Source organism: Myxine glutinosa, chromosome 10 (genome assembly GCF_964187855.1).
Source record: "Myxine glutinosa chromosome 10, kmMyxGlut1.1, whole genome shotgun sequence".
Classification (NCBI taxonomy): Eukaryota; Metazoa; Chordata; class Myxini; order Myxiniformes; family Myxinidae; genus Myxine; species Myxine glutinosa.
The window spans coordinates 71,505,202-71,532,839 of record NC_136270.1 but is presented as its reverse complement, the minus strand read 5'-3'; the positions used below and the strand labels follow the sequence as shown (position 1 = coordinate 71,532,839).

General features: G+C 45.5%; 1 protein-coding gene across 1 annotated transcript in view; it reads right to left on the bottom strand.

Annotated features, from left to right (window-relative positions):
• The window catches only part of LOC137434114 (tyrosine-protein kinase Fer), a 97,937-nt gene extending 70,796 nt beyond the window's left edge, over window positions 1-27,141 (bottom strand). Inside the window, exons 1-3 of the mRNA XM_078785757.1 lie at window positions 26,966-27,141; window positions 26,202-26,410; window positions 10,025-10,195 (exon numbers count right to left, since the gene is read on the bottom strand). Coding sequence (XP_078641883.1) covers window positions 10,025-10,195; window positions 26,202-26,408 — 378 coding nt within the window. The 5' untranslated portion in view covers window positions 26,409-26,410; window positions 26,966-27,141. The remainder of the gene's footprint in view (window positions 1-10,024; window positions 10,196-26,201; window positions 26,411-26,965) is intronic.
• Window positions 27,142-27,638: the final 497 nt, after the last annotated feature.

The window sequence follows — 27,638 nt, the reverse complement described above, 5'->3', positions numbered from 1 at the left end:
GGGGAAGGGGGAGGGAAGGGGAGGGCCAGTCAACAATGACGTTGCAGTTCTCATGGTCGGAGAGCAGCACAACAATCGCGACATCGTCCTGAATCTTCGCAACAGCACGAAGCGGATTTTGGAGACTCACCGATCCTGTGACGCCCTCCAGTACCGGCGTTGCTGGGTGGGGGAAGGGAGACCCGTACATTCCCAACCCGTACATTCGCCCTCTCGACTCAAGCTCACTCGGACAAAAGCCTCGCACAAATTACACCGTGAAGGCCCAATGGCCATGTCTATGCCACAAATCAAGAACGTGAGCGAGTCGGGCGCACTGAATTGAAAATATATAGAACGCTCATACTCCGTGAAAAGTGAAGACAACTGGCGGCAGGGATGGAACATCACGTGATCGCTCTGAGCGAATCAGCACGCTGCTTTGCCACCGGTCAGAATCCGTGTATAATATTCCTCGCTGAAAAAAAATCTATGTGAAACATGCTACTATCTATACTAAATCATGCTAAATCATGCTAAATGCTAATCATGCTAAAATCTATGCTACTTGCTGTGAGTTTATGGCGGCAAGGAACATCACGTGATCGCGTCACGAACATCATTCGTGATCACGTCATCACGTGATCGTGATCGTCATCAATGAGCACGAATGAGCGAATCAGCACGCTGCTCAGCCATCGATTCAGATTCCGTGTATAATATTCCTCGCTGAAAAAAAATATGGATCGAAAGATGAAAGAAAAAAAAACCGATGTGGTGTGAATGGCAATGTTCCTCGCTGAAATGTGAAAAAACGCAATCGCTTTTTGCTCTGAAATACGTGCGAACGCGTAACTGAGTTAATGGCGGCAAGGAACATCACGTGACCGCTCTGAGCGAATCAGTGCGCTGCTCTGCCACCGGTCAGATTCCGTGCATCAGATCGCTGAAATGCGTCAGATCGTCAGATCGCTGAAATGCGCTGAGGTAAAAATATGGTAAAAAAAATATTATGAAATAAATTTTTAGGTCGGCCATGTCCTTCCCAGGCTCAATGGCCATGTCTGTGCCAAATATCAAGTACGTGAGCCTCTCCGTTTAGGAGTCTATCGGTAACATTACACGCACACACACACACACACACACACACACAAACTGTGTTATATATATATATATTGATATCATGAAACATTTACATTTTGTAGTCCATTGTATAATTTAAATAAACATAAATGCAAATTTTGCATGTGGAAAAAGTAAGTACACCCCTACATTTATCACTACTTCATATACCTAAAATTAGAATCAGGTGCACCAGCTCAGGTGCAAATGATTAGAACATCGTTCGAGAGGATCTTGGAGGAACCTGTCTTATTTAAACCTCAGACATTTAGTTTGGTTTGCTCTTTATTGTTGAAGTGTGCGGCGTCACCATGCCTAGATCAAAAGAGCTCTCTGAGGCCTTCAGAAAGAAGGTTATAGATGCCTACGAGTCTGGGAAGGGATTTAAAAAGATCTCCAAACAATTTGAAATCAATCATTCGACTGTCCGGAAGATCATCGACAAGTGGAGAAGATTCCAAACAACTGCCAACTTGTTCAGGCCAGGCCGCCCCAGTAAGTTCAGCCCGAGAGCAGACCGCAAGATGCTGAAAGAAGTCTCAAAGAACCCCAGAATGTCATCACAGGACCGAAAGGTAGCTCTTGCCACTGTTGATGTCAAAGTGCACGAGTCTACCACAAGAAAGAGGCTGCACAAATTTGATCTACATGGGAGGTGTGCCAGGAGGAAACCTTTGCTGTCCAGAAAGAACATCAGGGCAAGACTAAACTTTGCCAATGAACACCTCGGCAAAGACCAGCACTTCTGGAACAATGTTCCCTGGACAGATGAGTCAAAGGTAGAGCTATTTGGCCACAGTACCAGAAGACATGTTTGGCGAAAACCAAGGACAGCATTTGACCACAAGAACCTGATACCAACTGTGAAGCATGGTGGTGGAAATAATACGGTTTGGGGCAGCTTTGCTGCATCAAGGCCTGGGCAGCTCACCATCATAGAATCCACCATGAATTCTTCATTGTACCAGAGGGTGCTTGAGGATAATGTGAGGCCATCTGTCGGAAAGTTGAAGCTCAACCGAAGGTGGACCTTGCAACATGACAATGACCCTAAACATACCAGTAAATCCACCAAGGAATGGCTGAAAAGAAAGAAATGGAGGGTTCTGGAATGGCCAAGTCAAAGCACGGATCTAAATCCCATCAAGATGTTGTGGGGGGATTTGAAACGAGCTGTGCATGCAAGAAACCCCTGAAACATCGCACAGCTGAAAGAATTCTGCATGGAGGAGTGGGCAAAAATTTCTCCCAGTCGATGTCAGAGACTGTTAGACAGTTATAAGAAACGCCTACTTGAGGTTGTTTCTGCCAAAAGGGGGCAATACCACCTATTCATACCGGAAATAGCTTAAATTCCTTAAGGGTGTACTTACTTTTTCCGCATGTGAAATTTGCATTTATGTTTATTTAAATTATACAATGGACTTCAAAATGTAAATGTTTCATGATATTTGTTATATTATATCACCTTTATCTGTCAATATTGTTGAAATGAAGATCAAATCGGAGCCGAATGCCTCAACTCTGTGTTTGCCTCAAAATCTTTAGTCCCAAACCCATCTCTCTCTGTTCCCACCTTTCCCAGTCGAACCCAACTGCTCCTGGACTCTGTGTCCTTCTCTCCTGACAAGGTGGAGGAGTTTTTGTCTAACCTCGACTCTGATTCTGCAACTGGACCAGACGGCATCAGCCCACGGGTCCTAAAATCCTGCTCTGCCGCTCTATCTCACCCTCTCTCTGTTCTTTTCACCCTATCTTTTGCTCAAGGTCATCTGCCAGCATCCTGGAAATCAGCAAACATTACCGCTTTACACAAAAAAGGTGCAAAAACAGATCCTTTTAACTACAGACCAATCAGCCTGCTCCCAATTATCAGCAAAGTCATGGAATCCATCATTGCTTCGGATATGAAATCTTTCCTCTTCTCCAATGGCTTGATCTCTGATCATCAATTTGGATTCAGACCAGGTCACTCTACTCTGGACATGCTGCTTCTCCTGTCTCAACAATGGATGGAGGTCCTCAATGCCAAACAGGAAATCAGAGCTGTCTCCCTCGACATATCACGTGCCTTCGATACGGTCTGGCACCCAGCTCTGCTCACCAAACTCTACTCCTATGGTATCCATGGAAATCTCCATGCATGGCTTGCGGACTTCCTCTCTGGTCGTAGTCAACGTGTGGCCCTGAATGGATTTCTCTCATCTCCCCTTCCTGTTCAGGCTGGAGTTCCCCAAGGCAGTGTGCTGGGCCCTGTGCTTTTTCTGGTCTTTATCAATGATCTCTCCGACTCTCTGGAAAATCCTCTCTATCTCTTTGCTGATGACTCCACTCTCTGCCGCTCCATTCCTCTTCCCTCAGATCGGCAGTCTGCAGCCTCCTCACTCTCTGAAGACCTGGACAAAATTTACACCCCATGTAAATTTTGTAAAACACAAACACAATGACATGTTCCACTGGTCAAACAAGTGGAACATGTCTTTCAATCCTGACAAATCTCACACTCTTACTATGTCTCTCCGAAAAGATCGACTGGACAACCCTCCCATCTACTTTCTCAACAATCCTCTCCAAGAAGTTCTGTCGCTGAAGCTTTTGGGTCTCACTATCTGCCATGATCTTTCTTGGGAAAACCACATTTCCAAGCTGGCCTGCAAAGCCAGTCGCCGACTGGGCATCCTCCGTCGTGCGAAGTCCTTCCTTGGCACACCTGAGCTCCTCACCACGTACAAGGCTTTCATCCGCAGCTCAATGGAATACTGCTCTCCCCTCTGGGCTGGTGCTCCTGCCTCACACCTAGCTCGTCTTCACGCTGTTGAAAGCAAAGCATTCAGAATCATTGGAATCTCCCGTGATGAAGCTAACTCCATGGGCCTCTCCCTCACTCACCGCAGGCAGGTCGGTGGTCTTTCCGTCTTCTACCGACTCCTCTCCGGCCTTGCTCCCCCAGCTCTCTCTGTGCTCTGTCCCCCAAATATTCCTACAGGTCGCACAAGATCTGCCAGCAAGCCTCTGATGGTTAAACTGCCGAAATCTCGGCTCTCTGCTCACCTTCACTCCTTCATTCCTCTTTTCTCCCGCCTCTGGAACAAACTCCCACACTCCCTTCAATCCCACTCCTCCCTCCAGGTCTTTAAAACAGCTGTTCACCACCATCTCTTATCTTCCCCCATCCAAAACCTTGATCTTTTCTACCCCCACTAATTCACCCCAGATCCACCTTGTTTGTAATTCCAACTTCTTTCCTGGTAGTCCTGGCAGTGTCCATATGTTTTATGCCTCTCACACCCCCTTTCCCATGCCACCCCCCCAAAGCCCTCTCCCTCCCACAGATCTCTCGATGTCTCCATGTCTCTCGGTTCCTGCTCTAAAATGTTGTGTTTGTGTCCTTCCCCCTCTCTCCCCATCTTGTGTACCGCTCCCGATGTTATTTGTTCTATGTGTCGGTTTGTCGGTTATGTGTCGGTTTGTCGGTTTGTCGGTTTGTCTTTCTGTGTGATAAATGTTCGCTCTTTCACGAGCCTCGATCTTGTATACAAAAAAAAAAAAAAAAAAAAAAAAAAAATAGCTGTATGTTGAAATATGTTGAAAAAGTCAAAACTTTACATGAGGTGTACTTACTTTTTCACGTGACTGTAACTATACAAATTACAAACAGGACAGATATACAAAAATACATCATTGTGTATAACTATGGTATTAAGAGACAATGGGGGGTTAGCAGGATAACTTAGGTGTATGTTTACTTGTCTTTGAGCTGTCTAGCCTAGTTTACAATCTATACCGAGCTATAAACTGCCATCCGGATGTTTCATGTGAAGGACGAGATATCAAATGTCTTTTGGAATGACGTTAAGCTTGAGGACCCAACTACTGGTATTAGTTAGTGGATGAAAAGATGCCATGGAGTTTTTCATGAAAAAGAGTTGAGGATTCGCCGGAACCCTGAACAAATTCCAAATTCCTGTCACCATCAGTGGAACGTCAGGCCTAGCCAGCCGGTTCGTAAAAGACTTGGGCCAAAACATTCATCAGTTGCTCTCACACAAAGATGTGCTTAATCAGGGCGGTTAAAGAAATAGTAAATGAACAAATAATGGATGAAACAAAATTTGAATCTCGACATCATTGAACCTGAAATCATGGTTTTAACAAAAAAAAACTACATTTACACAGAGATTTAGGTCAGTCAAAACATAATGAGACTATAGGGCTAGTGTGACCCACAAAATCTGAGCCTGAGAGGCCAGACAAGGAGATTGCTAACAATATATTGTAGCGGCTACCGCTGGGTTTTCACAATCGCCTTGCACCTATCAAGGACGCGGAGCGATCACCATGCCGGGCTCGTCCAGGACGCCCGGGCAGGCCCGCGCTCAACTTGCCAGGCCTCGGTCGGGACGCTGGGCCACGCCCCCTCTCGCCTTTCCTGGGCAAACGCTCCGGGATAATATGTATATATATTGCTGCCCGATAAACGGGCTTTTCAGAGTGCCTGAGTGTTTGGTTTGATTAAAGCAACTCGGATGAATTCCAGCTTTTTGTCGCGTCCATTCTTCCGATCGACGTGGGAGCCCCAGCTCCTTCATTGGTGACCTACCGACATGGACACGGCAGTCGCCCTTAAACTGCCTACCTTCTGGGAGGCTCACGCGGCGGTTTGGTTTGCACAGGCGGATTCCCAGTTCGCCCTGCGAGGCATCACGGCCGACGACACCCACTTCCACCATGTGGTAGCAGCGCTCGGTTCGGCCACCGCGGCCGGTGCCCTGAGCCTCCTCGAGAGCCCGCCAGCCGCTGACAAATACGGCGCGATTAAGAAGCTTCTCCTCGACGCTTTCGCCCTCCCATCGGCGGAACGCGCACGGCGCCTGCTCGACCTGCCCGAGCTCGGCGACACGTGCCCTTCCGAGCGAATGGACTACATGCTTTCACTGCTCGGCGAGCACTCTCCGGCATTCCTGTTCCGGGAGCTGTTCCTCCGTCAGCTGCCTAACCCGGTACGCCTCGCCCTGGCAAGCACGACGATCACAGATCCCCGGGCCCTTGCCAGAGAAGCCGACAAGATCTCCGCCGCAGGACAGCGCATCGCAGCGGCGACATGGGACCCACCGCCGTCCGACGCAACACCCATGGCGCCCGAGCACCCGGCACGGTCGACGACCGAACTGCCGACGCAATTGGCGGCTGCTACACTGAGCCGACGACCTCCAGCACGACGACCGGGGCCTCCACCTGACCAAGCATGGTGTTACTATCATGCCAGGTTCGGACAGAAGGCCCGGACATGCCGACCCCCGTGCACCTTCGGCAGGCCGGGAAACGGCCGGGCCGGCGTTCATTACCAGCCATGAGCGCCGGCCACACGGGCAACTTACTGTTCATCACGGATAAAGCGTCCGGACGGCGCTTCCTGTGCGACACCGGCGCCCAACTGAGCGTCATACCCGCCTCTGACCAGGACAGGCAATCCGCGGTTTGCGGCCCCTCCTTGGTTGCGGCCAACGGATCGACCATCCGCACCTTCGGCCCGCGCAACGTCACCCTCTGCTTCGGCGGCCAACGCTTTGCTTGGACGTTTGTAACCGCAAACGTGCCCATGGCTCTGCTAGGCGCCGACTTCCTCTGCGCACACGGACTGCTGGTGGACGTCCAACGGCGTCGTTTAATCAACGCCGAAACCTTCAGCTCCCTGGTATGCACATTGAGCAGCTCCGCGCCGACCGAGCTGGCATGCGCCGTCCCGGCGGCGAACGAGTTTGCTCGCCTGCTCACGGAGTTCCCGGCCCTCACGCGGCCGACGTTTTCGGCCGTCGCAGTACGGCATGGGATCGAGCACCACATACCAACCACGGGCCCGCCGGTCTACATCAAGGCCCGCCGCCTCGACCCAGCCAAGCTCGCCGTGGCGAAGGCCGAATTTGACGCGTTGGAGCACCTCGGCATCGTGCGGCGCTCCAATAGCGCGTGGGCCTCGCCACTGCACATCGTGCCAAAGCCGGGGGGTGGATGGCGCCCGTGTGGCGACTACCGCCGTCTCAATGACACTACCACCCCCGACAGCTACCCGATCCCGCATATCCAAGACTTCTCCGCCCGTCTGGCAGGACGGGTCATTTTTTCGAAAATTGATCTCATACGGGGATATCACCAGGTACCTGTCAGGGCGGCCGACGTCCCTAAAACGGCAGTCATCACGCCGTTCGGCTTATTCGAATTCTTGCGGATGCCGTTTGGTCTCAAGAACGCGGCTCAGGCGCTCCAGCGCTTGATGGACGGCGTGCTGCGTGACCTGCCGTTCCTTTTCGTTTACCTGGACGACATCCTCGTCGCCAGCACGTCCCGGGCCGAGCACCTACTCCACCTCCGAACACTGTTTGGGCGCCTCAGCGAGCACGGCCTCATCGTCAACCCGGCCAAATGCCACTTCGGCACGACGGCCGTTGATTTTTTGGGCCACCACATCACCAAGAACGGGGCCGTGCCGCTGCCAACCAAGGTCGAGGCCATCACCACGTTCCCGCGTCCCCGCACCATAAAGGCCCTGCAGGAATTCCTGGGAATGGTGAATTTTTATCACCGCTTCGTGCCCCGCGCTGCTCAACTCATGCGGCCCCTCTACGAAGCCCTCCGGGGCAAGCCGGCCAAGCACGACATCGCCTGTTCCGCAGCAATGGATGCGGCCTTCCAAAGCTCAAAGCGGGCCCTTGCCGACGCAACACTGCTCGCTCACCCGGTGCTCAACGCTCCCATCGCCCTCACCACGGATGCCTCCGACTACGCGGTGGGCGCCGTACATGAGCAATGGGTGAACGGGGTTTGGCAGCCACTCGCTTTTTGCAGCCGGCAGCTCCGGCCGAACGAGCTCAAATACAGCACGTTTGACCGGGAGCTCCTCGGTCTACACCTGGCCGTCCGCCGTTTCCGCCACCTCCTGGAGGGCCGACCTTTCACGGCGTTCGTCGACCACAAGCCGTTGGTTTACGCCCTGGCCAAGGTCACGGAGCCATGGTCGGCCCGCCAACAGCGCCACCTCTCCGCCGTGTCGGAGTTTACCACGGACATCTGGCACGTCGCCGGCAAAAACAACGCCGTGGCCGACTGTCTTTCCCGGGCCAGCGCGAACGCGGTCCACCTGGGCGTGGACTTTGCGCTTATGGCGGCGGACCAAACCACCGACACCATGGTGCAAGCCCTCCGGGCGGCGGACACGGGCCTCCGCCTGGCCGACATCCCCTTCGCGGACACTGTCCTGCTCTGCGACGTCTCCCAAGGCCAGCCTCGCCCCATCGTGCCCGTCACCTGGCAACGCCGCATCTTCGCCTCCCTCCACGGCCTTTCCCACCCAGGCCGGAAAGCTTCCCAGAAGCTGGTGTCGGCGCGATTCGTCTGGCACGGCCTTCATCGGGACGTCCGCGATTGGACCAGCACCTGCACGGCCTGCCAACGGGCCAAGGTCCACCGACACACCCAGGCCCCTCTGGCACCTTTCACCGTGCCCGAATGACGTTTCGACCACGTCAACGTGGATCTGGTGGGCCCCCTCCCCCCGTCACGGGGGTTCACACACCTGCTCACCATGGTGGACAGGACCACCAGGTGGCCGGAGGCCGTTCCCCCCGTCTCCACCACCACCGCCGACGTGGCGCAGGCTTTCATCGCCACCTGGGTCGCCCGCTTTGGCGCACCGGCGGACATCTCGTCAGACCGCGGACCACAGTTCACCTCCGAGCTGTGGGGCGCGGTTGCCCGCATCCTGGGGGTCAAGCTCCACCGTACTACGGCCTACCACCCCCAAGCAAACGGGTTGTGCGAGCGATTCCACCGCTCCATGAAGGCCGCGCTCATGGCCGGCCTTCAAGACGGCGGTTGGGCCGACCGGCTGCCGTGGGTCCTTTTGGGCCTCCGCACGGCCCCCAAGGAGGACCTCCAGGCATCCACCGCCAAGCTTGTCTATGGCCAGGCGCTACGCGTCCCGGGCGAATTCGTGCCCGACGCTACCAGTCCCTGGTCCGCAGCTCACCAGCACTCGGACCTCCAGGAGGCCGCCCGACGGTTTGCCCCCGTGCCAACATCCCACCACGGTGACCCCCAGTCCTACGTCCCCCCAGCACTTCGCACAGCGGAGTATGTTTTTGTGCGTCACGACGCACATCGGGGGCCACTCCGGCCGCCGTACGACGGGCCCTTCCGGGTGCTGCGACGGGACGACAAGTCGTTCGTCATCGACTTCGGCGGCAGGTCGGACCGGATTGCGGTGGACCGCCTCAAGCCGGCGCACGTGGACGTCGACCACCCACCACGGGTGGCCCTTCCGCCACGGCGAGGCCGCCCCCCATCCACGGTGCCCCCCACTTGACCACCCACCACCACACCGGACCCCCTCCCATGACCCGCCAGGGGTCGCTTCGGCCGGGTCATCAGGACCCCCCTCAAATTGACCCTGCCGGTGCAAGTCGATTCTGGGGGGACGTGTGTAGCGGCTACCGCTGGGTTTTCACAATCGCCTTGCACCTATCAAGGACGCGGAGCGATCACCATGCCGGGCTCGTCCAGGACGCCCGGGCAGGCCCGCGCTCAACTTGCCAGGCCTCGGTCGGGACGCCCGGGCATGCCCGGGCAGGCTCACCCTCAACTTGCCAGGCCGCAGCCAGGACGCTGGGCCACGCCCCCTCTCGCCTTTCCTGGGCAAACGCTCCGGGATAATATGTATATATATTGCTGCCCGATAAACGGGCTTTTCAGAGTGCCTGAGTGTTTGGTTTGATTAAAGCAACTCGGATGAATTCCAGCTTTTTGTCGCGTCCATTCTTCCGATCGACGTGGGAGCCCCAGCTCCTTCAATATCACCATTTCCTCTGTATTGTACAACAGGGGAAATGGAAGTCAAGAAGCTGCATCTTATTGGTGAACTGTTACGTACCTTATGCAACTCTTGCCCAAGTTCCCGATGCGCTTCTTGAAAGAATCGACGAAGCTGCTGTTTTTCCTGGATAAGCGAGGTCACCTTACCCAACGGTCCGGCCAGACCCTCAGCCTGGCTCCGCAACGCTCGAGCTAGGGAGTCTGTAGCTTGTACCACCCTGTTCCAGGCCTGCACATCCACACGCGAAATATTTGGCCAACGCATGTACACCCACACCTGAAGTCAATGTATAACAATATAAGCAACAGGTAAACACCAATCTAAAGAAGCAATATGGGTCAAGAACTATGCTACAACGCCAACTGCGACAAAGCATTCTCAACCAGAAGGCACTCGGTAGAGAGCATACCTCCGCTCAGCTCAACAGTTTACATGTTGTATCTCACTGATAGGACGGATCTGGATTCGGACCTGAATCAAAATTGAACCAATTCGTCATTGTCGCCTCACCAACTCATTCACCAAGTTTCGTTCGAATCCGTCCAAAACTTTTTTGAGATATCGTGATACATGTCAGTTTTAGCCCTAACGCTCAATGGTGAACAATTACTCAAAAAAAATGATAGGATCCAGAACCGGATCTTCACGAAAATCGAATCATTTCGTCCTTGTCACCTACTCAACCTCTCCACCAAATTTCGTCCAAATCCGTCCACAACCTTTTGAGATATCCTGTTCACAAATGAACAAACAAACAGACAAATGAAGAGGCAGGTGTGAAAATAACTTCCATCCACCTTCGATGGCGGTGGTAAAAGACCCAATCATAGTTTGCCATCCATGTTTACCACCTCTTTACATCTCATTAATCAGAAAATACATCTTTTTTGGTATTCATTCCAAAGGTTTCGACAACAATAATTAAATTTAAGGTCGACAGAGCATGGCTCAGCCTGAGTAAGCAGGAGGTAGTGTAAGGAGTAGTGAAGGAGGAACCGGAAGGGGCAGAACGGATTGGAAGGTGGTTTTCACTGTAAGCAAAGTTCATTTTGAGTTGTGTGATAATCAAATGAGGAACTAGGTATTATTTAATCAGTCAAATCAATCGTTCATTGTTCCATCTGTGATGCCAGCCTTGGTTTCGAAACATTACACTCAGAGAAGTATCGAACTCTGGAGTATCGAACTTTGGAGTACTGTATAAGGGAAAGGTTATTTATCCGCAATAACACCAAGCATTTCTCATCGCAGTACTGCTCCTGAATCGAGATTTTTATTTAATTTTATACAGGGTTTGAGGCTCATGGAAGACAACTACAGCAGAGGATGGATGGAAGGTCAACAAAATGGAACTGAGCAGTGATGGAGCCAATGAGCGAAAAACTGTGCATGCCCAGTGGAACGAAACTGAGCGTGTTCGGGATGGTTCCCTGCAATATAGTTAATGGCAAGTGGAATCAAGGCAGCAGTAAAATAAAACGTATTTCAATAAAGATAAATGATGTACCTTTCATTTGGAACAACTTCGTGGAAGTGCTTACAGAGCCCCCGATGTCAACCCTTTTTACGGCTTCATTTTGTGCTTCAATAATGGTAGTACTGTGGCGGACACGAAAGCCCACTGGCGTGGTGACATCATTCCGCGCACCACGTGGGCGGCGGCCACGCCCGAGGGGTAGGCGTGGCCTCAGGATATACACCGGGCACGCAGCCCGGAGCGCGCCAGTGCTACAGTGACCTCTTGTGAATAAAGACTTTTGTTTAACCGCGTTGTCCGCTTCCTCCTTGGTAGCAAGTAAGCGCGCGTAGCACCGCGCTTTAGTACAATATTTGGAGAGGACTTTATTTTAAAGTTTTCTTTTTTTATAAATGACAAGTTAATTGTTTTATTTAGAGCAGACTTTGTTTTAAAGTTTTTTTTTCATAAATAACAAGTTAATATTCTTATTTAGAGAGGATTTTACTTTAAAGTTTTCTTTCTTTATAAATGACAAGTTATTTTTTTATATTTAAAGAGGACTCTATTTTAAAGTTTTCTTTTTTTTAAATAAATGACAAGTTATTTCTTATAGCCGGCGAAGCCGGTGTTGTGAAAGAACGCGTACATATTATGTTGAAAAGCCAGATTTTGCTGGATCCTTTGAGAATTTCGAAGCTTTGAAGCACCAAATCGCTCCATGGAGGCCGCCATCTTGCGGATGCGGAAGTATGCATAAAAAATTGCGAAAAAGTTCAATCGGAGTTTGTTTCACCCGTCTTTGTTTGAGTCACAATCTTATGCACCACTAATTTGTAATTAAAATACTTTGAGACATGATGGAGTGACTTTGTTGAGTGACTTTGTAAAATATTTTATAGCCGGCGAAGCCGGTGTTGTGAATGAACGCGTACGTATTATGTTGAAAAGCCAGATTTTGCTGGATCCTTTGGCTTTGGCTTCGCCGGCTCATTGTGGCTTTGCAGTAGGGTCATCTATCTATAATTCCAGTAATCTCTGTGTGTTTGTTTGTACGTTTGTACGTTTGTACGTTTGTACGTTTGTTTGTTTGTCTGTGACCGCTGTTTCTCGACAACCACGGGTCCGATATACTTTTAACTTGCCAGGTATATTGCTGGGGACCCGAGGATGTGCCTTTTCAAGGTTTCATATTAATCGGACAATTACTTACCGAGCTATGTCCAAAAAACGATTCAACCAATCAGAGAGCAGCGAACTATCGCGTGTGCCGAACGTGGCGGACACACTCTGCCTCGGATGGCACATTTGAGAGCGTATTCATTTATTTCACGTTTGCAAACTATGTTGGCGCTATACTATGTTTTAAAACTAATAAAAACCCCGGGGGGATTGTCACTGTACTCGCAAGCCGTTCGCCGTTCGCTTTGGCGTTGCGAATGAACCAAAACATTTCATGCACCAAACCATTTCATGTAAAGCGTTCGCCGTTCGCTTTGGCGTTGCAAATGAACCAAAACATTTCATGGACCAAACCATTTCATGTAAATAGAGGGGGGGATATAATTTTAGATATAGATATAGTACGGGCATGCCCTAGTATTATTTAAAGAGGATTATGCTGTATTTAAAAGTTTTCTTTTTTGATAAATGACAAGTTAATTTTTTATATTTAAAGAGGACTATATTTTAAAGTTTTCTTTTTTTCAAAAATGACAAGTTAATTGTTTTATTTCGAGAGGACTTTATTTTAAATTTTCCTTTTTTCATAAATGACAAGTTCATTGTTTTTTTTTTTAAACAACATGATGCCCTTTTTATTATTATTTCACACTTTTACTTAACTTCATCTGAATTTTGTTTGTCCCGTTTCAAATCTTTGAGCCGTTCGTTTTCTCGGTTCCATACGTCCGAGAGAGCTGAAATTTGGCCCAAGGTCCTCTTTTTTTGAAATTTGGTCCAATGTATCAAATTTTAATAATATGAAAAAGGTTTAAAACATTGAAAAATAAATCAAAGTGTGTAGCCCTAAAACATGTTTTTTTGTTTACTCGTCACATTTTCACTCATTATTCTTTAATTAACTTATTTGATGAGGTGAGGTTAGTACATGACCTGGTTAGTACATGAATTCAGTACGCGGCAACACTGGGTGTTTTAAAGTCACATTTTAAAGTCACGATACCCAAACAAATGCACATATTAATCCCAAACAACAACGGCGCTATGCCTTACAGGGTCTTATCATCAACGGTGATGTTGTTCCTCAAACGGGCAATGCCAAAGAAATTCAAACAATGTCAGATAGAGAACAATAAAAAGCAACTTTGCAGATACATCACCGTAATCATCCAAATCGGACTTGCATTGAAACCGTATGGGAATAAACTGTATGCCACTCGGATGGGAGGGAATAAAAGGTACAGGCTGACATTTGATTCCTAATTCCGTCATTATTTTACTCCATCTTGAATAACATTTTGAGATGCCCCATCCATCCAACCTCCACATACACCCTCATCATTCTGATCGCATGTACCTTCAAGGCCTATGTGACCTTGAGAACATGGAATAATGTTATTTGCCTTCCTTTTGTTAAATTGGCACATTTAAATGCACATATTAATCCCAAACACCAATTAAATGTCTGAATTAAAAAAATGAACCAACCGATTCAACGTGCTTTGTGATGTGCATCCTCGTACGGACAATGGGAACGGAATGCGAGACAGATGACTGACTGTAAATCACGTGACCCGGTGCCACGTTCAATGATTGCAACAAGTAATTGGAGAAAACCGAGCTGTTAGGGTTGGGGTAGTTAGGGTCGTTAGGATCCGTGGATTAGGATGTGCATACACTGTGAATTATAAAATAGAATTTGACGTGAATGTGTTGACTGATATGCCACCGTTAGATGTCAACCCACTGTTATTTTCGATCTCAATTAAATGTCGCACGAAAAGGTAAAGGTCGCATTACAGAGAGCATGGAAAAGCGAAGAGAGCAGTACAAGAGAGAGAGCATTAGATGCTTCCAGCTCGAGTTATTTGTTGCTCGAGTCATAATACGTACGCAAAATTATTTTCAAAGGACACATGGCCTTTGACCTATTGAACCCAAAATGTAAGCAGTTCATCTTTGTTTTACGGTCAATACGTCTGCCAAGTTTGGTTGAAATCCCTTCAGTGGTTCATAAGTTATTGCGTCACCAAAGTGATTTCAAATCAAACGTCACATGCCCTTTGATTGATTACCTCTGCCACCAAAGGCGGATGGAGGTTGTTTTCCCCCTGTCTGTTTGTCTCTTTGTTACTTGGCCAAAAAAATATTTTTGGACAAGTATGTTGATTACTCCGGTTTGTGTGTGTGTGTGTGTTTGTTTGTGTGTTTGTGTGTGTGTTTGTGTGTGTGTGTTTGTGTGTGTGTGTTTGTTTGTGGGTTTGTGTGTGTGTGTGTTTGTGTGTGTGTTTGTGTGTGTGTTTGTGGGTGTGTTTGTGTGTGTGTTTGTTTGTGTGTGTGTTTGTTTGTGGGTTTGTGTGTGTGTGTGTTTGTGTGTGTGTTTGTTTGTGTGTTTGTTTGTGTGTGTGTTTGTGTGTGTGTGTGTGTGTGTGTGTGTGTGTGTTTGTTTGTGTGTTTGTGTGTTTGTTTGTTGGTTTGTGTGTGTGTGTGTTTGTGGGTGTGTGTGTCTTTGTTTGTGTGTTTGCGTGTGTGTTTGTTTGTGGGTTTGTGTGTGTGTGTGTGTCTGTGTGTTTGTGTGTGTGTGTGTGTGTTTGTGTGTGTGTTTGTGTGTGTGTTTGTGTGTGTGTTTGTTTGTGTGTGTGTGTTTGTGGGTGTGTGTGTGTGTGTCTTTGTTTGTGTGTTTGTGTGTGTGTTTGTTTGTGGGTTTGTGTGTGTGTGTGTGTCTGTGTGTGTGTGTGTGTTTGTGTGTGTGTTTGTTTGTGTGTTTGTTTGTGTGTGTGTTTGTGTGTGTGTGTGTTTGTGTGTGTGTTTGTGTGTGTGTGTTTGTTTGTGTGTTTGTTTGTTGGTTTGTGTGTGTGTGTGTGTTTGTGTGTGTGTTTGTGTGTGTGTGTGTGTGTGTCTTTGTTTGTGTGTTTGTGTGTGTGTTTGTTTGTGTGTTTGTGTGTGTGTGTGTGTGTGTGTTTGTGTGTGTGTGTTTGTTTGTGTGTTTGTGTGTGTGTTTGTGTGTGTGTGTGTTTGTGTGTGTGTGTTTGTTTGTGGGTTTGTGTGTGTGTGTGTGTTTGTGTGTGTGTTTGTGTGTGTGTTTGTTTGTGTGTGTGTTTGTTTGTGGGTTTGTGCGTGTGTGTGTTTGTGTGTGTGTTTGTTTGTGTGTTTGTTTGTGTGTGTGTTTGTGTGTGTGTGTGTGTTTGTGTGTGTGTTTGTGTGTGTGTGTTTGTTTGTGTGTTTGTGTGTTGGTTTGTGTGTGTGTGTGTTTGTGTGTGTGTTTGTGGGTGTGTGTGTGTGTCTTTGTTTGTGTGTTTGTTTGTGGGTTTGTGTGTGTGTGTGTGTCTGTGTGTTTGTGTTTGTGTGTGTGTGTGTGTGTTTGTGTGTGTGTTTGTGTGTGTGTGTGTGTTTGTGTGTGTGTTTGTTTGTGTTTATGTGTGTGTGTGTGTGTGTGTGTGTTTGTGTGTGTGTTTGTTTGTGTGTGTGTTTGCGTTTGTTTGTGTGTTTGTCTGTCCGCTCACAAAAACTTGCATACAGGTCACAATTTTAAAACGATCTTCGCGAAACTTCACTAAATGGTAGAGTTGGTGGTCCGACAGATTTCTATTTATTTTTCAGGTCAAAAGGTCAACATAGGCCAAAGGTCAACAACCTTTTCAAATTTCTAAAATCTCCAATTTTCATCTGATTGAGTTGATATTTGAATAGGATTTTCATATCAACTAACTGAATTCAACCACCAATTATTTTTGAGGTCAAAAGGATGCTCTACTGAGTGCTATTCTACTTTGTTCTCTTTTGCCAAGTGTCGCTCTATGAGTGATTTTTCATCTATCTGTATGTTTGTGACCAGGATATCTCAAAATGTTGTGGAAGGATTTGAATGAAATTTGGGGGAGACGTTGTGTATGTGACACGGATGAAATGATTAAATTTTGATGAAGACCTTGATCCGGAACTGAGAATTTTTAAAAGCGATTCTTCACCACTGAGAAAGGGAAAAACGATTTATATCACGATATCTCAAAAAGTTATGGATAAATTCGGACGAAACGTGGTGGAGAGGTTGGGTTGGTTAAAAAGAATAATTGATTCAATGTTGGTGAAGATTCGAATCCCGATCTGGATCTGAGAATTTTAAAGTGATTTTTCAGCATTGAGTGATAGCGCTAACACTGATATGTAGCACGATATCTCAAAACATGACAGATGGATTTGGAACAAACTAGGTGAATGAGTTGGTTAGGAGACAAGAACAAGCGATTCGATCTTGGTTCAGGTCCGAATCCAGATCCGGCCTATTAGTGGGATACAATACGTAAACTGTTGAGACTGGCGGCGGTATACTCTCGACCAAGTGCTGTTCTAGTTTAAACTGATAATGAAGTCTGTAACAAGGTATCTTCCTTTTTCAGCTTACTACCAATTCCCCATGACCATACGGGATTCTAAACGTGGTAGGAATCTATAGGCAGCAAAAATGCAAACGGCATCTTCTGTCATCGAACTGGCGAGCTGGAAGCAACAATTCCAATTTATTGCCACATCTGATGCAATTTAAATACTCTAATGCCTAATGGAGGTGAGGTTCCATTTGAAACTGTTTGTTTGACATTTGTAGCTTTTTGATGCATTGGGTCAATAATAAAAAATTGTATTGGTGTCAAAGCCAGTGACCAATTGCAAAGTTATAGTAAGATTTTACACGAGGATTGTGCAACATTTTCACCAAACCTTGAACTTAATCCCATGCGCTTTCTTCTTCTTACATCACGAGTCACGACGGTCAATTCCCATTGTTTGTATGGGTCAGTGGCTCATAGGGAATGTAAGAATGATCCTACTAATCACGAATCACTAAATAATTCACTAATCAGATGGAGTGTGCCAAAGCATTCTCATTCTAGGCCAAAACATTCTCAAAGAGACACAAGTACAGCAATCTTCGGAGCCACGTTTGTCTGCTCTTCACATTTCATTAGACAGAAAATACATCATTCTTGGTGTTTATTCCAAAGGTTTGCACGAGACTTAAATTCAAGGTCAACAGAGCATGGCCAGCCTGAGGTCAGACTAATCCAGAGTGTGTCTATGTATGAAGTTCATGATGGACTAATCCAGAGTGTGTCTATGTATGAAGTTCATGATGGACTAATCCAGAGTGTGTCTATGTATGAAGTTCATGATGGACTAATCCAGAGTGTGTCTATGTATGAAGTTCATGATGGACTAATCCAGACTGTGTCTATGTATGAAGTTCATGATGGACTAATCCAGAGTGTGTCTATGTATGAAGTTCATGATGGACTAATCCAGAGTGTGTCTATGTATGAAGTTCATGATGGACTAATCCAGAGTGTGTCTATGTATGAAGTACATGATGGACTAATCCAGAGTGTGTCTATGTATGAAGTTCATGATGGACTAATCCAGAGTGTGTCTTTGTATCAAGTTCATTATGTACTAATCCAAAGTGTGTCTATGTATGAAGTACATGATGGACTAATCCAGAGTGTGTCTATGTATCAAGTTCATTATGGACTAATCAAGAGTGTGTCTATGTATGAAGTACATGAAGGAATAATCCAGAGTGTGTCTATGTATCAAGTTCATGATGGACTAATCCAGAGTGTGTCTATGTATGAAGTACATTATGGACTAATCCAGAGTGTGTCTATGTATCAAATACATGATGGACTCATCCAGAGTGTGTCTTTGTTTCAAGTTAATGATGGACTAATCCAGAGTGTGTCTTTGTTTCAAGTTAATGATGGACTAATCCAGAGTGTGTCTTTGTATGAAGTACATGAAGGAATAATCCAGTGTGTTTATGTATCAAATACATGATGGACTCATCCAGAGTGTGTCTTTGTTTCAAGTTAATGATGGACTAATCCAGAGTGTGTCTTTGTGTCAAGTTCATGATGGACTAATCCAGAGTGTGTCTATGTATCAAATACATGATGGACTCATCCAGAGTGTGTCTTTGTTTCAAGTTAATGATGGACTAATCCAGAGTGTGTCTATGTGTCAAGTTCATGATGGACTAATCCAGAGTGTGTCTTTGTATCAAGTTCATGATGGACTAATCCAGAGTGTGTTTATGTATCAAATACATGATGGACTCATCCAGAGTGTGTCTTTGTTTCAAGTTAATGATGGACTAATCCAGAGTGTGTCTATGTGTCAAGTTCATGATGGACTAATCCAGAGTGTGTCTATGTATCAAGTTCATGATGGACTAATCCAGAGTGTGTCTTTGTTTCAAGTTAATGATGGACTCATCCAGAGTGTGTCTTTGTATCAAGTTAATGATGGACTAATCCAGAGTGTGTCTTTGTATCAAGTTAATGATGGACTCATCCAGAGTGTGTCTTTGTTTCAAGTTAATGATGGACTCATCCAGAGTGTGTCTTTGTATCAAGTTAATGATGGACTAATCCAGAGTGTGTCTTTGTATCAAGTTAATGATGGACTCATCCAGAGTGTGTCTTTGTATCAAGTTAATGATGGACTCATCCAGAGTGTGTCTTTGTTTCAAGTTAATGATGGACTCATCCAGAGTGTGTCTTTGTATCAAGTTAATGATGGACTAATCCAGAGTGTGTCTTTGTATCAAGTTCATGATGGACTAATCCAGAGTGTGTCTATGTATCAAATACATGATGGACTCATCCAGAGTGTGTCTTTGTTTCAAGTTAATGATGGACTAATCCAGAGTGTGTCTATGTGTCAAGTTCATGATGGACTAATCCAGAGTGTGTCTTTGTATCAAGTTCATGATGGACTAATCCAGAGTGTGTTTATGTATCAAATACATGATGGACTCATCCAGAGTGTGTCTTTGTTTCAAGTTAATGATGGACTAATCCAGAGTGTGTCTATGTGTCAAGTTCATGATGGACTAATCCAGAGTGTGTCTTTGTATCAAGTTCATGATGGACTAATCCAGAGTGTGTTTATGTATCAAATACATGATGGACTCATCCAGAGTGTGTCTTTGTTTCAAGTTAATGATGGACTAATCCAGAGTGTGTCTATGTGTCAAGTTCATGATGGACTAATCCAGAGTGTGTCTATGTATCAAGTTCATGATGGACTAATCCAGAGTGTGTCTTTGTTTCAAGTTAATGATGGACTCATCCAGAGTGTGTCTTTGTATCAAGTTAATGATGGACTAATCCAGAGTGTGTCTTTGTATCAAGTTAATGATGGACTCATCCAGAGTGTGTCTTTGTTTCAAGTTAATGATGGACTCATCCAGAGTGTGTCTTTGTATCAAGTTAATGATGGACTAATCCAGAGTGTGTCTTTGTATCAAGTTAATGATGGACTCATCCAGAGTGTGTCTTTGTATCAAGTTAATGATGGACTCATCCAGAGTGTGTCTTTGTTTCAAGTTAATGATGGACTCATCCAGAGTGTGTCTTTGTATCAAGTTAATGATGGACTAATCCAGAGTGTGTCTTTGTATCAAGTTCATGATGGACTAATCCAGAGTGTGTTTATGTATCAAATACATGATGGACTCATCCAGAGTGTGTCTTTGTTTCAAGTTAATGATGGACTAATCCAGAGTGTGTCTATGTGTCAAGTTCATGATGGACTAATCCAGAGTGTGTCTATGTATCAAGTTAATGATGGACTAATCCAGAGTGTGTCTTTGTTTCAAGTTAATGATGGACTCATCCAGAGTGTGTCTTTGTATCAAGTTAATGATGGACTAATCCAGAGTGTGTCTATGTATCAAGTTAATGATGGACTAATCCAGAGTGTGTCTTTGTTTCAAGTTAATGATGGACTCATCCAGAGTGTGTCTTTGTATCAAGTTAATGATGGACTAATCCAGAGTGTGTCTATGTGTCAAGTTCATGATGGACTAATCCAGAGTGTGTCTATGTATCAAGTTCATGATGGACTAATCCAGAGTGTGTCTATGTATGAAGTTCATGATGGACTAATCCAGAGTGTGTCTATGTATCAAGTTCATGATGGACTAATCCAGAGTGTGTTCATGTATCAAGTTCATGATGGACTAATCCAGAGTGTGTCTATGTATGAAGTTCATGTTTTCCTAACTAAATATTAACCTTTAAAGAATAGTCCTCATGACGTGGTCAGGGAACAAGTGTGTGTCAGCACAAAAAGAGCAGAGACAGAAAGACCAGGAATGAGGCAGTAGAAGAAAGACAGAGGTACCACTGACCTGTCTGCAATGGAAAGATGATTGGTCCACAGACTCAGCTTCATCGCGGGAGATTCCGATTGATCTTGAAATTATTTTACGGTTTTGATTTTGCACGAGATCAATTATGACTCGGTTTTGGACTTGGCTAACTATAACTCCACTACATCACTGTTCCCATTATATTTACAGTCAGATTGATCACTGTTCCCATTATATTTACAGTCAGATTGATCACTGGTACATTTATATCAATATCGGGCAAACACACTGACTTCCCTGCAATATGGATCGATACACAAACTCACATTGGCCAGGTGTTCTGAATGGTGTATCGTGCGTGTATAAACCATAACTTGGTGGTTTATACGTGCGTGCGTGTATACGTGCGTGTATAAACCATAACTTGGTGGTTTATACGTGCGTGCGTGTATACGTGCGTGTATAAACCATAACTTGGTGGTTTATACGTGCGTGCGTGTATACGTGCGTGTTTAAACGTGCGTGTGCGTGTATAAACGCATACGTGCGTGTATAAACCAATAAACCATAACGTGTATAAACCATAATGTGTATAAACCATAACGTGTATAAACCCCCCCCCCCCCCCTTTCCACGCCTCCTGCCCCCAAGCCCTCTCCCTCCCACACTTCTCCCTGCTCTCAAATGTTGTGGTTGTGTGCTTCCCCTTCTCTCCCCATCTTGTCTTCCGCTCCCTCTTTTTATATATTTTGCTTGTCTGGTTGATTTGTTTGTGAAATAAATGTTAGCTCTTTCACGAGCCTCGATTCAGTATACAAAAAAAAAAAAAAAAACTTTCAGTATTCACAATCATCTTCTATTGTGTGAGGGAAGCTAGTTTCCTCTTTTGGGAAAACCCACGGATATGAAAATAAAATTGTCAACCCTTTTTAGAATTGAAAGCAATGTCAGCAAGCACAACAAAGCAAGGATCAGGTCCAAATTATGGACCATCCAAAGTATGGACAGTCAACATCCTAAAATTTTACCTCTGCCACCTAAGGTGGAAAGGTGGATGGAGGTTTGGTAGGTCTCCCCCCCGCCCCCCTGTCCCCCCCCCCCACCCCGTTTGTCTGCTTATGTCTATCAAAAATCTCAAAAAGTTATGCACAGATTTGGGCATAATTTGGTGGAGATGTCTCTGTGACAAGGACGAAATGATTTGATTTTAGTGAAGATCAGGATGCAGATCCGCCTAACAGTGGGCTACAATTTGTAAACTGTTCAGCCTGGTGGAGGTATGTGCTTTACTGAGTGCTGTTCTAGTTCAATACTGTAACAACATTATTTCACATTGTTTGTACTGTTGATTTTTACTTGCGTCATGTCACAGGTCTACAAGAGCTTCGCGTTGCTGTTGTTGTTGTTGTTGTTGTTGTTGTGGGGTTCTTGTTGGGGGTCGATTTTTGAAATGTACAACCATTGGTCGGACAGCTGCTGGACCACACCCGCATATATTGCTTAACTCCACCCACCATTGCAACGAGACAAAATTATATGACCGCCATTTTGGTTTTCTAATCGGCCTAACACATTAGGCCTGTAGGCCTCTGCTGATTATACACTGCCCTGGCTTTTTGCCTCAGATTTCCATTGGCCTTCTTTGGGTCGATTGGTATTCACAACAAGGGACCCCGGAAAAACTAATAATATGTCGTTTTTGGCCCTACTACTCAATGGTAAAGAATCAATTAAAAAATATATATATATTTTCGTATCCCGAATCCGCATTCGGATCTTCACAAAAATCGATTTGATTCTTCCTTGTCACACACCCAACCGGTCCACCAAGTTTCGTCTGAATCCGTCCACAACCTTTTGAGATATCGTGCTATATATTCGTTTCAACCCTACCTCTTAATGGTGAAGAATCAATAAAAAAAATTCGGATCCAGATCCGGATCTTCACCAAAATCGAGTCATTTCATTCTTGCCTCACCCCAACCTCTCCACCAAATTTCGTACAAATTTGTCCACAACCTTTTGAGATAACCTGCTCACAAACAGATAAACAGACAGACAGGGGTGAAAACATAACCTCCATCCACCTTTGGTGGCGGAGGTAATAAAAATTGAGCAAATTACTTATTCCTTTATTTGAATGGCATGCATCAAGGTCGTCAGTGCCCTTCTATATTTTCATACTGGTCAGCATTGAAAGTCGGGCTAAAACCGGAATTACATTAAAAAACCTTAATTTGTTAAATGATTTCCTCATCCCTTTATTTGGGCGGCATATAATACCACATATGGCTGCCGATATTGTCCCGAAAATAATACAAAAAACCCGGCATATATACATGAAGCAAAAACATATGTACTACTTATGGGCATACGTAATACATCGTGGGCATTTGCCTGGGAAATTTCCAATTACATTGGGCAATGGATTGTCCCCCAAGGCCCAAGGCCTACGTGGTGGCTCACAAAATGGTGGGTGGTGGCGCATGATTTTGATTGTGGGCGGAGTTAGGCGAGCTGTCTAACCAATGGGACGAAGGTAGTCGCGACGTCACTTCCGTAAACATGAGGTCACTTCCTCCATGATCGAAAATAAATACACAGGACTTTTCTATACCGGTATACATATTATTTACATAGATATCGATGTACATATTTTAGCCATGTGTGTGTTTGTTCTGACTTGCCTAATTGACCATTCATAATTCCATCCCGCCCTCCCCCCCCCCCCCCCCCCCCCAATCATCAAGTGTGATAATTTGCCCCAACCAGGTATATGACGTAATATATGAACGTTTCCTAAAGAATGGTGAAAGAAACATAACTGGCATCCCAAATGGCATTACATTCTACCTTTCAGCTATAAAAACTCACCTGTCGGCTGTAAGACTCACCCAATATGTCGGATAAATATGTGAGGGACATAGAGACAAACACTGTAAACACAGGAACCAAACATCTACGCCGTAAAAAATCGTTTGTTTAATCACGAATTTGCCAGTTCTAAAAGCCTCTTTGAGTGTTTGAAGAGGAAGAAGCGCTAATACGGTTTATTCACACAGCAGTTTGAACGGAAACATTTATTATTCTACAAACAGCAGAAACCCTTTAGAAGGACATGGAACACCTTTCGAGGCCATTTTTCCCCGCAGAGCAGGGGTTGGCCTTTTTTGGGCACCATGGGTCCCCTTTTTGAAGCAATGTTTTATGGCCGGATGCCCTTCCTGCCGCCAACCCTGTTAGTCTCCTCTTGCGACACACAGGGAATTACTAGTGAACTGGTACTCAATTTGCCTACTGAGGCTGAGTCAACCCCCCTGGCGTTACTTGGGCGATCGACCTGGATTCAAACACAGGATTCTAGGATCCCAAGCCAGCACCCGATTCACTAAGCCAACACCAGGCTATTAGAAGGACATGCACGAGCATACAAAATTATTTATACAGTAATGATATTTTGCAAAGCAATATAAAAATATGTAAAACTACACTGTATAAACCCAAAAACAACAACAACCACAGCCACGATAACAATTGAGTGTTAGAAAAGATCCTTATTTTCATGTGTTTTACTTAATGTGTTTCACGTGTTTGTTTGTGTTTCACACTGAATGATAAAACGTAAAGGTAGTGCACGCAGATTGTGATACATGACAGGTTAAACGATATGTCAGGCCTAAATGGCATAGGAATCAAAATGGCGATGTGTGGAGTCAGCCGTCGTACTACCGTAATGACATCACATCAACCATCATGTGACCAGATCCTCAGCTCTGATTGGTGGTGTACGTTTGAGGGGACATACATACATACATACATACATACATACTTACAGACAAACATACATACAAACATACATACATACATACATACATACATACATGCAGACAGACAAACAAACATACATACATACATACATACATACATACATACATACATACATACAGACAGACAAACATTGTTCTCGACGGCTTTGCCCTATGGGCTACGCCGTAAAAACCTAGCATGCTCATGGTCATCTTCAGCGAAAGTTTATGTTGAAATGCATTGTAGCACTTCAGCTAAGTATCCTCAGATAGGAATAAAGATTAATATTTCCATGCCCAACTAATTTTCCCATGTGGGGAATTTGGTACTGTATATGACAATCAAGCAAATATCAGGTCACTGCACTTGAAGGAGAAACTTTTAAGTAACCACCAGAACAATCCCTAGATCCACGTTAACGTGACCAAACATGTATGGAATGCTTTGGGGAGTGCCACATCCAAGTCCATCAACCACAAACTTCTGCAAAACTTCTGTCAAGTGAAAAATTGCAAACATGGAAAACCTTTCCTAACCAGCAGTTATTAAAATGAACATTGGCATTCATCCATCCTATCCAATGGCATGTTTCTCTATATTAGGTTACAGGGAGATGGTGATAGAGATAGAGGGACATAATTGTTTCACATTTACAGCATTATTTTATACAATTTTAGGGTTCACATCTGAACACTTAACTCGTAAAACTGGAATTCCAGATTCAAATGTTACTACTACTACTACTACTACTACTACTACTACTACTACTACTACTACTACTACTACTACTACTACTACTACTACTACTACTACTACTCAAATTTCTTTTTGGATTGCCCAGTGAAACTTTTTTTTTTTTAAACTCTTTGTCCAACTGGTGAGCTCGGCCTGATGTTTGGCTGGAGTTTATTTGGGCAAGCAATTACAACATATTCAGGGTGTCGGAGATAACTCGCCTACCCTTCGTGAATGATACCGTGGGATCTTCAACGTCTACCAAGTAACACCAGCTGAAGGGACACCTGGCTCATCATCCATCCACGGTACACGGAGTGCTCAATGATGCAATGTCATGCAAAATATAAATCCGACAGTTTTATAGTCGGATCGGGAATCGAACCCACACGGCGTGGATCAAAATAGGTATGCTGCGTCTGCACCATTTCCTGTTGGCCCGTAATGATCACCATACTGTACGCGGATCAGTGGAGTAAGTTGGGTAAATACAGTGTAGCAACTTTGGAAATCTACAGCAAGTTAGACCACAAACCCACAATGAGGAAGGACAAAAGCGAAGAGATAAGGCAACTGCTTCCTCACTAAGCAAGTGGTAAGCTATCCCAGTGGAAGGATGATCGCTATTGAGGCAAATTTTCTTTGTCTATGTAGCAGTAAAATCCAAAGTTACATGGGAAAGAGAGTCATCACCAAAGAGGGGATGGAAAATGGTTCATCTCAGGGACAACCAATACCCAGGACCTGTTATGGTGTAAACCTCTGATTCGGAGATGGGTAATGCACTAGATATGTGGTGATCACATATGACAGTCACATGTATATCACTCAAATGAGTACAGATTTAAAATATCTGACTACGAGGTCTTATCGAGATGCATATAGCATCTTCCACTTGGTCCTACCTTTGACACCTGGCTAATGTAATCAGTTGTTCCAGTCTGTGCCCTCTCAGCATGTGTACACATGTGCTGGAGCAAGGTGCTGTACTCGCGGTCACTCTTCGTTCGTGTGCTAATCCAGCGCCGGACGGTCTCCAGCATTAGCAGCTCCGAGTCCTGGAGTCGTATCAGAGCATCTCCAGACTGCTGGAGATCCTGCCCAAAGCCCATGCCTGTAATTGGTATAAACAGCAGATCATGACAGTGACAGCAATAATGAATAATAACCTCACCAAGATGCCAACACACTTCCAACATCCTTGTCTTCCCAAACCAGCACCAACATCCCAATCCCACATCCCTTATTTCCAATTCCTCCTCCATACCTGACTTGATCCATTCTCTTCCCATCTCATATATATATATATATAACCTATATATATTATATATATATATATATATATAACATCTCATATATATAATATATATATATATATATATATACATACACACACACAGTGTCTTCCTGTCATAGCTCGGTTCTCAACACATTACCATTTGTACCAGGTGTACTGTCCCCATGCTCACTTTTCAGTGTTCTTCACTACGCAGGACGCCAGACAAAAACACCACACAGACAGACATAAGACACCGAGGTTGCGATTCGACTGTCTTTCCACACCCAACCACCACCCAAAAGGAACTCCCCGCACGCATAGTCCACAAACCCTTCCTTCCTTCCCAATCTCGGTGTATTGTTTCGGCCCAGCGGCACTATAGCCCCGTACCTGCGGCAATAGGCGGGCACCGTACACCGGGCACCTGGCGACGATCAGCTTGGCTTTAATTAGAAGAGAATTTTAAAAAGGGGGAAAAAAACCCCGCTCTTCATGTGAGTCTCTCTTGTCTGCTCAACCCTCTCACTTCCCCTTAATGCGGAAACGCGCCGAGCCGATGGGACGTCATAGGCCATTGGGCGGAGGCGGAGGGACAGTGAATGCAGGGAGGGAGGGATAAGGAGTGAGTGTGGAGAGCGTGCATGAGGAGAAGGTGGGCACGGAAAGGAAGAGTGATCAAAAAGAGGGTGTGCTAAAACGAAAAGGTGTCCTAACCCTCAGTATTGGAGGGAGAGAGAGATAGAAAGAGAGAAAGAGAGGAGAGAAATCGAGAAAGAGAGAGAAAAAGAGAAAAGGAGAAAAAAAGAGACAGAGAGATAGAGAGAGAAAGAGAGAAAGAGAGGAGAGAAATGGAGAAAGAGAGAGAAAAAGAAAAAAGAGAAGAGAAAAAAAGAGACAGAGAGATAGAGAGAGAAAGAGAGAAAGAGAGGAGAGACAGAGAGAGAAAGAGAGAAAGAGAGAAAGGGAGAAGGAGAGAGTGAGAGAATAAATAAAGCAAGAAATATGTCGTGCATAGCACGATACTTGCAAAATCCTTAAAATAAGTTGTTGGCCTAGGATTACC